This window comes from Carassius gibelio, chromosome B22, assembly GCF_023724105.1.
Source record: "Carassius gibelio isolate Cgi1373 ecotype wild population from Czech Republic chromosome B22, carGib1.2-hapl.c, whole genome shotgun sequence".
In the NCBI taxonomy this organism is placed as follows: Eukaryota; Metazoa; Chordata; class Actinopteri; order Cypriniformes; family Cyprinidae; genus Carassius; species Carassius gibelio.
In genome coordinates, this window is record NC_068417.1 from 53,633,887 (window position 1) to 53,646,590 (window position 12,704).

The 12,704-nt window shown below is 37.5% G+C and overlaps 1 protein-coding gene across 1 annotated transcript; it reads left to right on the forward strand.

The window, feature by feature from the left end:
• Window positions 1-581: 581 nt before the first annotated feature.
• Window positions 582-12,426, forward strand: smc2 (structural maintenance of chromosomes 2). The gene is made up of 24 exons (XM_052589743.1): window positions 582-860; window positions 1,184-1,333; window positions 1,418-1,540; window positions 1,829-1,867; window positions 2,052-2,162; window positions 2,257-2,301; window positions 2,626-2,859; window positions 3,884-4,033; window positions 4,296-4,529; window positions 5,168-5,327; window positions 5,402-5,519; window positions 5,616-5,754; window positions 5,839-5,958; window positions 6,052-6,256; window positions 7,282-7,417; window positions 7,516-7,640; window positions 7,795-7,988; window positions 9,563-9,706; window positions 10,005-10,199; window positions 10,275-10,475; window positions 10,916-11,032; window positions 11,139-11,299; window positions 11,482-11,629; window positions 11,720-12,426. The coding sequence occupies exons 1-24, from the start codon at window positions 693-695 to the stop codon at window positions 11,900-11,902; spliced, it is 3,600 nt and encodes a 1,199-aa protein (XP_052445703.1). The 5' UTR covers window positions 582-692; the 3' UTR covers window positions 11,903-12,426.
• The last annotated feature ends 278 nt before the right edge of the window (window positions 12,427-12,704 follow it).

Consider the following 12,704-nt stretch of genomic DNA (forward strand, 5'->3'; position numbering starts at 1 on the left):
TTATGTATTCAATATTAAAGAAATGAATAACATATTTACGGCGAAATGTACAGCAATTTACCGATTTAGTATATAAATGGTCATAAAATATTTGAATTGTGATTAAAAGTTTTTATTTCGCAAAAAGAAACAGAGTTGGAGATAGCAGATCTAGCAAATATAGTTTACCGGTCATTACACAGAAATAGAATACCACGACTGCCCAAAATCAATTATTCCATTGAGTCGAGAAATATAGTATCATATTAATATGTTATAATATGTAACAGGTTAAAGTTGCACTACACTAACGTTTTGAATTTAGCCAAACCGCCATGCTGACGTCATAAATGCTTCAATGTTTTGGGTCCATCAATTGGGTGGCTAAAAAAGTCGCCTGAATCAAAATAATAAATTAATTTAACTTCAAATGGCAATGCCTTGTTTGTAATAAACATGAATTCTTGCAAAATGAACGATCATTTTGTCTAAATATATTCAGGATTAGAGTGGATTAATTTGTTTGTAGTTTAACTTAGTTCTTAAATCTGGTCATAAAGGCGCAGCGGAGACACACCTGGCGCCAAATTTCAAGTTTGGATGGTTGAACTGAAAGCAACGTCGACGTTCATTTTAGGTACTTACCTCGGAAACTATAGCAGTGTAACTTATAGCGGTTTTATTTTATTTTACGCATACGGTGGTTTATCGAAATGTACATAAAGTCTATTGTACTAGAGGGCTTCAAGTCCTACGCCGAAAGAACGGAGATTAACGGATTTGATCCGTTTTTTAACGCCATCACCGGACTGAACGGTAGTGGGAAGTCAAACATACTGGACTCCATCTGCTTTCTGCTGGGGATAACTAATCTATCACAGGTCAGTTTGAATACATCAAATATCATATAACTCGTAGACGCATGTTTAAATCAGGCAGCTTTGTGATTGCAGATGGTTGTTTATTTTGTTCAATTGTTTTTGCTTATTTAATAAACAAAACGATTTTCAGATGTTCTGTTTTCTTAACCACTTGTATTACAAAAACAAAACGCTAAAACAAAAATAGTGTATAAATAACTTAAATCGGAATAGATGTTTTCAGTCTAATATGGATACAGAGCAATGTTTAATTATGGTAGTGGCTTACGGAGTTTAAAATCTAAAATGTAATCCTGCTTGTTTTGGTTTTTCGACCTTTGTAGGTTCGTGCCACTAATCTCCAAGATCTGGTTTACAAAAATGGTCTGGCTGGGATCACCAAAGCAACTGTCTCTATCACCTTCGACAACTCCAACAAGAAACAGAGTCCACTGGGGTTTGAGACACATGATGAGATTACTATAACACGACAGGTATTCACCTTAATATCAGTGTCTGCTCCACTCTCCCTGATGGCTCGAGTTACACGGCTTGTGATGTAACCGTTTGTTGTGCAGGTGGTCATAGGTGGACGCAACAAGTACCTTATCAACGGCGTGAATGCAAACAACCTGCGAGTCCAGGATCTGTTTTGTTCAGTTGGATTGAATGTCAACAACCCTCACTTTCTTATCATGCAGGTAACCACCATAATACACTGATTGAAAACTTTTCCGGTTATGTGGCCAGAAAATATTTTTTATAAAGGTATTGGATAATCATATTCTTAAAAAACCAAATTTTGATTTTAAAATGAGTGTGGACGGCTGTTTGCAACTTATTTAACAGTTTGTTTGTTGTCATAAATGCTTGTCGAGTAAATAGGGTTCATTTTGATTCCATTTAACATTTTTGTATTTTTACTTGGGTCATATGTAATTAGCTTTTTGTTCATATTACCTATCAACCCACCTCTATGTTTATTTCAGGGGAGAATCACCAAGGTCTTAAACATGAAGCCTCCTGAGGTGAGATGTTTGTCATTTGAATATACTTGGTTGTGATCTACTCACATTTTGATTGTAGTAATAAAGCTTCTGCAGTTTGATTAGCTCTTTGCGGGTGGATGAAATAATACAAACATTCAGTGTCATCAATGCAAGTTTTGGTGAAATTTTAAATAATTACACTGTTTTTTTTTTTTATTCACAGATTCTGGCCATGATTGAGGAAGCGGCAGGTACCAGGATGTACGAATGCAAGAAGATCAGTGCTCAGAAAACTATTGAGAAGAAGGATGCAAAGCTGAAAGAGATTCAGACTGTAAGTACATTTATTTTCTTATTACCTTTTTATTTAAATCACCCAACAATCATCTTATGGAGACTTCATCTTTGGATGTTTTTGTGTGAAACAGATCCTGGATGAGGAGATCACCCCTGCTATGGAGAAACTGAAGGAGGTATGTGTTAAACAAAATATAATAATAATTAGCTTATTTATAATTTATTGTATATGTGTATATTAGATTCATGCTATTAGAATTTTTTTATACACCTTTTATGTAAATAATGAAGTTGTAAATTATTAATGAATCATGTATAATGGAGAGAGGCTATACATTATTGTGTGCCATTGGTTCTTTATATGCAGCTGTGAGCAGCATTTAGTTTTTTTCGTTTTCTAACAGCATCAGTTACTTACTGTGGACCGAATACATATGACTTATACAAAATATACTTATCATCTTTGTCACATCCTGTCCATCTCCCTTGCTTCTCCTCAGGAACGTGCATCCTACCTGGAGTACCAGAAGCTCATGCGTGAGATCGAGCACTTGAGTCGACTGTATGTGGCGCACCTGTTTGTGTGCGCCGAGGAGACCAAGCTGAAGTCTACTGAACACCTGCAGGAGATGCAGAGCTCTATCGCACAGCTGCAGGAGAACATGAAGCAGAACGAGGCCAAAGTGAAGGAGCTGAGCTCCGAGATACAGGAGCTGGAGCGAATGAGGGACAAGGTAAGCAGCAGAGCAGGGAACAGGAGAAAGAAGCAAAAGTGTATTTGTTTGGTAACATTCATAGAGCAGTTTCAGCCTTTGAGGGATACTTAATTTGCTGTAATAGTTTCTACCTTTTTCTCCTTTCTTTCTTGTCAAGTGCTTTGTGACCACCTACATTAAACATGTAATGTGCATGTCAATAGCATATTATAATATATAAATGTGAAATGCAAGCCACATGATATTTACACAGATTTTCAAAATGTTGGTTTTTAGATATATATATTAAACTGGAAAACTCTTTTGACAGCTCCAGGTTTTTATTTGTATTTTTGATCAAATAAATGCAGTCTTGTTGAGCATAAAAGACAAATACCTTTAATATTAAAAAAATCAAACCTAACCAACGTTTGTACAGGATTGGGTATTTACATAATCACATTGCAAAAGTAAACTTGCAATTTTATAGTTCATTTACCCAAAATGTATTTGTGTTTTTGTTTTTTGCTCTAAGAGGGCCACTTCAAGCTTAAACTTCAAATCTTTTATCAGCCCTGTATGAGAATCAACAAATGTTTATTAATACTTTTCTTCCAGTTATTTTTCTTGTGTTCTTGTTATCATGGTGTGTTACTTTGGCTGAATCCACTGGGTAGCTTTTTCAGTGTGAAAATGGCCTAACTGTTCTGTGTGCAGAAGAAAAAACTCTCTCTAATTTATCAGAAATGACTTTTTAAAGTCCAGAATCGGATCGCAGTCTGTTAAATGGTGTGGTGACCTAGCTATGATAGGTAGGGTTTCTTTTACCTGTACAGGTTGGTAATCATGTACTGGTCCTGTGGAGACTGAAGCTCTGTAATAGAGAGAGGAATGGTGGGTAATGAACTGGCAAAAGTATTAAAGCCTTTCTACGGAATAAAAAAAAAAAAAAAGTATGATGGAAATTGATACCTGTTCGAAAAGTGTGCGGTTGATTGATTAAATATTTCTGTCTCCTGTTGTATTCCATTAGCATGTCTCATTTCTGTGTCTGTCTCTCTAGGAGGTTGGGGGGGTTTTGAAGACTCTGGAAGAGACCTTGTCTGAAGCGCAGAGAGTGGACACAAAGGCCCAAAGCGCTCTGGACCTGAAGAAGCAAAATCTGAAAGATGAGACCAAGAAGAGAAAAGATCTGGTCAAAAACATGGAGGAGGTATAACAGCAATAAAAACAACTTTTATTTGTGAAAGCTTGCAATAAAGTTACTAATAGATTTAATACACAAATTAATGAAACTTTTATAGAAATAATGATATAACTTAAAGAAAAGTATTCCTGTAGGGTTGTAAAGTATTGTGCTTATATTTCAAGATATTGCCAGGAATGTATGTATTTTCATAAATGAACGAATGAATTTTACATAAATTAGTCATTTATTTACAATCATAATTAAATGGTAACTTTATTTGAACTAGGATAAGAAGATGATGTCAGCTAAAGAAGTGGAGGTTGCCAAGGCTGTGGATCGGCTGAAGGCCGTGCAGGAGGAAGGGCAGAAGGATGCAGAAGCGCTGGAGGCGGCTCAACAGCATTTTAAGGCAGTGTCAGCTGGTCTCTCTGCCAATGAAGATGGAGCTGAAGCCACACTTAGTGGCCAGATGATGACCTGCAAGAATGACATGAGTAAAGCAGAGACCGAGGCCAAACAGGTGACCTTTTTGACGTCTAACATCTGTCAATAAGTCCAGTAATCACAGTGATGTAGGACTGTTTGTCCAATGTATACTTTAAAAATGTTGTTCACTGTCCATACTGTTATTACTCAGATCAGTAATGTCTAAAAAAAAAAAAAAAAATACACTACCATTCAAAATATATAAATTATTTTTTTTGAAGATGATTTTATTGTCTACCAAGGTACTGTTTATTTGTTTAGCAACAATTGTCATAAAGAATTAGAATTGTTATACTTTGTTACAATTTATAATTACTACAGTCTTCAGCCATTACTTGATCCACAAGAAATCATTCTAATATTCTGATTTGGTGGTCAAGAAACATTTCTCATTATTATCAGCGTTAAAAACCATTGCTGTTTAATATTTATATTATATTATGTTATTCTTTTTTTTTATGATTCTTTGATTTGAGAACAGAATTCGTTTGAAAAAAGTCCTTTGTAACATTATACATGTCTTTACTGTCAGTTAAGCAGTTTACTGCATACTTTTTATGTAAAAGTATGAATTCAAAAACACTTTTGAAAGGTATTATGTTGGTACATTTTATTCTATTTTATGGTGTTGTTTTTTGAAGACCGATTGTAAAGGTCTCTTCTGACTCTTAGGCTCAGATGAAACTGAAACATGCTCAGCAGGAGCTGAAGACTAAGCAGGCTCAGGTCAAGAAGATGGACAGTGGCTACAAAAAAGACCAGGACTCATTTGAGGCTGTGAAGAAATGCATAGAAAAACTACAGGCTGAAATGAAGAAACTCAACTATGAAGGTACTGAATACATTTAGAATGTGATTGTGGTTATTATTATTTTTTTTTTAAAGAAGATTGACTTGTGTGTTCAGATGGACGAGAGGAGCTTCTGATGGAGCAGAAGAGGCAGTGTTCACGGGACGTCAGTCAGCTCAGAGAAACCTACGAGTCCCTCGTGGGCCAGTTCCCCAACCTGCGCTTCGAGTACACGTGAGAACATGCAAACCATTTCCATTTAGACTCATTTCTTATGTGTGTTTTATACACTTCATTCATTGACTCCATTGGTACTATGCGTGTATGTAGGGACCCAGAGAAGAATTGGGACCGCTGTAAGGTGAAAGGTTTGGTGGCAAATCTTTTCACTGTGACTGATGTGTCAAATGCTACAGCTCTGGAGGTGGTTGCTGGTGGTCGACTCTATAACATAGTGGTGGACAATGAGGTGAGTTTTACTTAATGAAACATTAAGGGGTCCTCAAACTTTTCTGAAAATAGTTGTTTTGGTTTTAAACTTGTCTGTTTGCAGGTTACTGGGAAAAAGCTTCTGGAAAAGGGTGAACTGAGACGCAGATACACCATCATTCCTCTGAACAAAATCTCAGCACGTACCCTCAATGACAAAGTAGTGCGCACTGCCAAAAACTTGGTAAGAACTCAAGTTGTTGATTTGATTATGATATATTTTATTCTCAGTGGAATTCTATTTAAGGAAAGGATACCCATGTATTTTGTGTTGCAGGTTGGGCCAGATAACGTGCACACCGCTCTGTCGTTGGTAGGTTATGAATCGGAGCTGAGGAAGGCCATGGAGTATGTTTTTGGAACTACGCTAGTCTGTGACAGTTTGGACAATGCTAAAAAAGTTGCCTTTGACAAAGGTGTGAGCACCAAAACTGTTACGCTGGGAGGAGACGTGTTTGATCCTCAGGGAACATTGACTGGAGGTTAGTATGTGGTTATAACTGCACAATATATAGAGCCTCACAAAAGTATTCAGACCCATTATCAGTTCTCAGTTTACTAGATTATTGCTCAGACTTGTTCTGAGATGTAATTTCATCAATCTGATGTAATCAGATTCTTATTAAATTCTGATTGCTATATTACAAATAATGTTTTGAGAATGTTGGACAAATTATAAGGGGGAAAAATCTTTATAATACAATATGATATTGTGTGAAAATACCTTTCTGCTATATTCTCCCAAGAAAACCTTTTTTCCCCTTTTATTATTGTTAATGTTTATTTATATATTTTTTGTACTCTTGTCACTTTTCTTACTTTAATTTGTCATCTTATTTCACATAGTTGCCAGTTAGTTTTTCAGTTTTGGGTTTAATGCAGCATTCAATCTCCACAAAATAGCACAGAGCAATTAAAGCTTTTTAAGTGTTAGAGCGCAGTATGTTATAGATTCAACTGAACTGTGATGATTTACATTTATATAACATGCGTTTGGCTAATTCTTTATTACACTATTTGATAATATATATAGAACTTGTCAGTTTATGCATAGCCTGGGAATGGACCCATTTGCTGTTTGAGCTACAGGAACCATAGATATATCTTTGCTAGGAGTGCTCCGATCATGATCGGCCGATCGTTAATGCGCATCTCGTCAGTAAAGCCGGTTTTCTAATCAGCGGTTAATTCCATCAGGTGCGTGATTTCACATAGAGCAGCTGTTACTACACAGAGCCGTTGTTAATAGAGAAGCTAGTAACGGCTTTACTGACGAGATGCGCATAACGATCGGCCGATCCTGATCGGAGCACCCCTTATCTTTGTAATCTGTACTGTGTCCTTTAGACAAGCCCCCCACTTTACCAATCTGATTAATGATACCTGTGGGCATTTTATCCAGAAGGCAGATGAGTTTATGATCTCAATACATTTACAGGGGACAGTAGAACATTGTGTTCTCTAATAACTTTTACCTGTGTGTGTGTGTGTGTGTGTGTGTGTGTAGGTGCACGTGCTCAGACGGCCTCTGTTTTATCTAAATTGGCTGAGGTGAAGGACATCCAGGACAGTCTGAGGGCTAAAGAGGCAGAACTCACCGCGGTAGAGTCTGAGCTCAGTAGCCTCAAGGGAACCGCTGAGAAGTGAGTCTCTGTCCAAAATACAACTTCTCAAAATCCTCACTGACCAATCAGAACAAAAGTGCAAGGCAGAAGACTGAAATTTTGCTGCTTTCTTTTAGATATCGTCAGCTGAAGCAGCAGTTGGACCTGAAAACTGAAGAGGCCCGGATCCTGGAGACCAAACTTCAGCAGAGCTCCTTCCACAAACAACAAGAGGAGCTGGAGAACCTGCGCAAGACCATCGGTACATGCAAATACCACTCTTTGACAAAATGCTGTTGGTTCTCTTTCTGAAAGCGGTGCTCTCTATAAGAGCTGCAATAAACACACTACTATACCGTATAGGTCATTTCTGGTTTTGCTGGTCTTTAAACTATTGGGGTGTTCTGTTTCTTTAGAGGAGTGTGAGGAAACTCTGCAGAAGACAAAGGAGGTTCAGAAGAAGGCAGAAGAGAAGTACAAAGTTCTGGAGAACAAGATGAAGAATGCAGAGGCAGAGAGAGAGAAAGAACTGAAAGCAGCTCAGCAGAAACTCAACCAGACCAAGAGCAAAGCAGATGCTTACAACAAGAGACTGAAAGAGAAACAGCAGGTACTTTCTCATTACGATGCAATGTATCAGGTCTAGACTGACAAAGTTACACTGTGTTTACAATGATTAGCAACCCTCTACATTGCGAGTAAATCACTCGCTTATGCGTCTCAATTTTAATCTGTTCGACTAAATTATGTCTGTTGTTAGCCATTGGCTAATAAATTCTTAATTTTACTCGCCAATTTGTGTGTTCAAGGCTATTATAAGATTAGCACATTTTCACTCGCTGAACACTGACTGAGCACTTCAGAGTTCTGCTCTCCATCAAGCGATCTGTACTTTTCAGTTCATCTCAATGGATGCACAGTGCACCTGTATTTGACGCTCTGTAAACTCTGTGTGAAGAAGGGGCACGACTCGCCGTCACTTTACTGATAGCGCTTCTCACACATGCACAGAGAGAGAGCAAGAGTCTTAACACGCTGAATTCATGCGCTATATGTAAACTATATTTGTTGTATTTTCCTGTCAAAATAATGGAGTTCTTTTAGAATTATTCAACTTTTTCGAACAAGCAGAAGATATGCAGGTTTCTCTGGTAGTGTGCGGAGCTAATGCACAAATGGCATTTAATTGGCTGCCGCTCATCTATTACCATCCCTGTTTTGATTTCAGCAAATCAGTTGGACCGAACACAGACATCGTGATAAATATTCATGAGCCCAGCAGCTCATCAATCCATAGTGCAGAATTAGTAGTAGTATTATCTTTTAATAATAATTAATGATCTATAATTTTTTTTTACCAAAACCCTCAATGACCAAATATATCACCACCAGTCTTAAGTTCAGTTAAAATGCCCAATATGAATTCATACATGGTTACCAAGTTTTAGTTCTAATCACTGAAGCTCTATCATTAAATAGTGCTTCATACCATTATATAATGCTTGACTGACTGATTAAAAAGCTAAGATTTAAGAAGCCGTGCCATTTTACAAAGATAAGCTGATTGGAATCGTGTGTGTGTGTGTGTGTGTGTGTAAAATAGTATATCAGTCTTGCAAGTAAACTAAAAACTTTACTAGCCAATGGCGATTATATTGCCAAGGTGTGCGTAGAGGGTTGATTAGGGCCTTTTGCACCGCAGGACCCTTTTCATACTACCAGAACTAAATGTGGAACTACCCACATTTGGGCGTTTTGGCACCGGACTGCCTTTTTCGAGAACCAAATTAGCTCCTACTCCAGAGCAGGGTCTAACCAGTACTACCTGTGATGTAAATAGATATCGATTGGCCAGACGTGCTTGAAAACGCCCTCACTCGCCATTATTTAAAATGCTGTGTAAACATACATAAATTCACGTGTAAACGTGAATTTATTTCGCAAGTATGATGAACATCCATAAATGGGCTGAGGTTGAAGTACAGGCATTTGTAGCAAGTTTAGCATTGGCAGTCAATTGCTTTACATATGCGTCAACATTCCATTCCTGTTGTTAACGTTGTTCTATGTTAACTTTGTTGAACGCCACGCACAAATTACATCGCTGTCAATCAGCTTATGTGACGTCCTAATACACACTGTCGGTGCAAATGCAACCCTTTAAATGGTACTTTCTTTCTGTAGGAGGCAGATGCATTAGCTCTGGAGTTGGAGGAACTGAAAAGAGAACAGGCTGGATATGAGCAACAGATTCAAGCTGTAGATGAAGCTTTGAAAGCCATACAGGAGCAGATCGACACCATGACCACCGAGGTTTTGGCCAATAAGGTACAGAGACAACCTCTTTAATACGCCCTTAAAATGAAGATTCTGTTCTCTTTTTACTTTCCTGTCATTCCAAACCTTTATGACTTTCTTCTGTAAAGCACAAAAGATATTTTAAGATGTTGGTAATTAAAACAGTTTTGGTTCCCTTTGACAATGGAATTCATTTCAGGACCAAATCTTCAAACAATCTTGTTGTGTTTCTCAAAACAAAAAGTCATACAGTCTTGGAATGCCATAGTGTTGCATAAAAGTGATGCTTTTAGTGCCATAAATGGTAACTGTCGCTCTGTGTGTTTAGGAAGCAGTGCGTGCCGCACAGGAGCAGCTGTCCCAGCAGAAGAAGGTGATTCTGGGACAGGAGAGAGAGATTAAAGGAAAGACCGGAGAAGCAAACCACCTACGAGAGCAAAACAATGATGCTCAGCTCAAAATCAAAGAGCTGGAGCACAACATCAGCAAACACAAGAAAGACAGCGCTGATGCCACTGCCAAGGTCAGAGGAAGTTAATGAGGTCATTAGAGACTGGAGTATTGTAGATTAGACTCTCTAATGTTTACGTTTGTTTAGGTGGCCCGCATGTTAGCTGAAAATGACTGGATCTCCTCTGAGAAGCATCTCTTCGGCCAGCCCAACACTGCCTACGACTTTAAGACCAACAATCCCAAAGAGGCTGGACAGAGGTTGAAGAGACTCGAGGAGACTAAAGACAAGCTGGAGAGAAATGTCAACCGCAGGGCCATGAACATGCTCAGTGAGGCTGAGGAAAGGGTACGTTGATCTCTTTAAGTGACCGTGCTGTTAAAAATGTTATTACACAATAGATGAGAGTAAAAGAGCAGAGGTTAATCTTGGGAAACTTGTGTTATGTTTGCTTTTGACATTTTTCTGGACAATTGAATGTCCTCACAGTACTCTTTTCAAAAGCATTTGTATTAAAATAATTTTGTGGTTTTACAAATGTCTTCACAGTCACTTAAATCTTATCGACTAACCCCAAAATTTTGAATGATTGTGTGTTTATTTTATTATTATTTATTTATTTGTGCCTTGCATGTTTTTTTGAGATTTGGACCAGTTTCGGATTTATTAGTTTATTATTAGTGGTATCTATTTACTTTATTTATTGGTAATGATAATAGCATTTTCTATTATAAATAATTTATTATTAGTAGTAGTAAAATGTAATAACACTGTCTGCCTTCTTTTAGTACAATGATCTGAAGAAGAAAAAGAGAATTGTTGAGAATGATAAAGCCAAAATCTTGGAAACTATTGAAGAGTTGGACCAGAAGAAGAATGAGGCTCTCAATGTGGCATGGCAAAAGGTAAAATAAACCACCCATGACCCATTCATTTTTTTACAATTACAACTAGTAAGAAAAAGATCACACTCCTGATGAATCTGGTTCAGTAAAATGTGTGTGATTGCAGGTGAATAAAGATTTTGGCTCCATATTCTCCACGTTGTTGCCTGGGGCAAATGCACGTTTGGCTCCTCCTGAGGGATGTGGTGTCCTGGACGGGTTAGAGTTTAAAGTGGCTCTAGGGAAAACCTGGAAAGAGAACCTGACAGAGCTCAGCGGGGGTCAAAGGTCAGCTTTTGCCAACTCTTTTGCTAAAAGTGGCATATCGCTATTTCCTAAAATCAATAACCATTTTGGTAATGGCCCTCCAAGCCAACATTTGTAGGCTACAGTTCCTTTAGAGCAGAAGATTGTGGACTGGTTACTGCATACTTCCCATTGACCATCTGATGTCTTTATGTGTGTTTCAGGTCTCTGGTGGCACTCTCTCTGATTTTAGCTATGTTGTTGTTCAAACCTGCTCCCATTTACATCCTGGATGAAGTGGATGCCGCTCTTGATCTCTCACATACACAAAACATCGGACAGATGCTGAGGACACACTTCACACACTCACAGGTAATTCATTCATTTTGACATTTGTTTTTGACTATATGGCAATTTTCCAGTGTTTCATTAACTTGTTTTTATTTTATTTTTTTGTTGCAGTTTGTTGTGGTGTCTCTAAAAGATGGAATGTTCACCAATGCAAACGTTCTCTTCAAGACCAAATTTGTGGACGGCATCTCCGCAGTCACGCGCACAGCACAAACACACGAGGGAAAGGTTTTGACCCAGCGCACTCAGGAGAAAGCCAGGGACAAACGGCAGCGACAGATACTGGCTAGTTAAACACACTTCCTATATTGCACAAATATACAGATAGAAGCCAGATATATTAAGCTTTTATTACTTTCAGCTGAGAAAATGAAATGGTATATTTAAAATTGTTAGTATTAAAAGCTTTTTGTACGCATCAGATTTGTGCAACTAATGCATGTAGAATTGCTCTGTAAATCAGCATTTTCCATGGCCTATTTTAAAATGCTGTTGCACTCACAAATGTTCTCCACATTATTGACATTATGGAGTGTAGTTGCTCTACTACTTTTTAAGCCTTTGAGTCTGTTTTCTCTTTCTGTGCAATGTGTTTCTGTTTATTTGTTTGTAGAATTACCTTTTTGTCTTTTCAAACTTTGCAAGCTGGTTTTATATAAATAAAATGTCAAAATAAAAATGATAGTGGTTTCAGAAATTGTCAAGATGACATCCAGCCCTAATGAACATTTAAGAAACGAGCTGGAAAATGCTGATTTAATATTTGATAAAGTGTATTTTTGCCATTAAATGTAACTGGGTGTTACATAAACACTGAACGATGTCATAGAATAGTTACTTATTGCCATTATCTTGAGGTGCATATATATAACAATAAAAAAAAAATTTAATAGTATGAAAATATTTGAGCCAAGTATTAACTATAAAGCTCTATAGATATATCCAGTAGGCACAAATCATGGAAATTAATGTCAATATGTAGAACTTTGTAATAGTGTAATTTTTATTTTCCTATATTCTGTCTATGGAGGTAGACCTGAATGCCAGAGGGCAGTCAACTGAAAAAAAAAAGGATGTGGTTTAACCACACAAATAT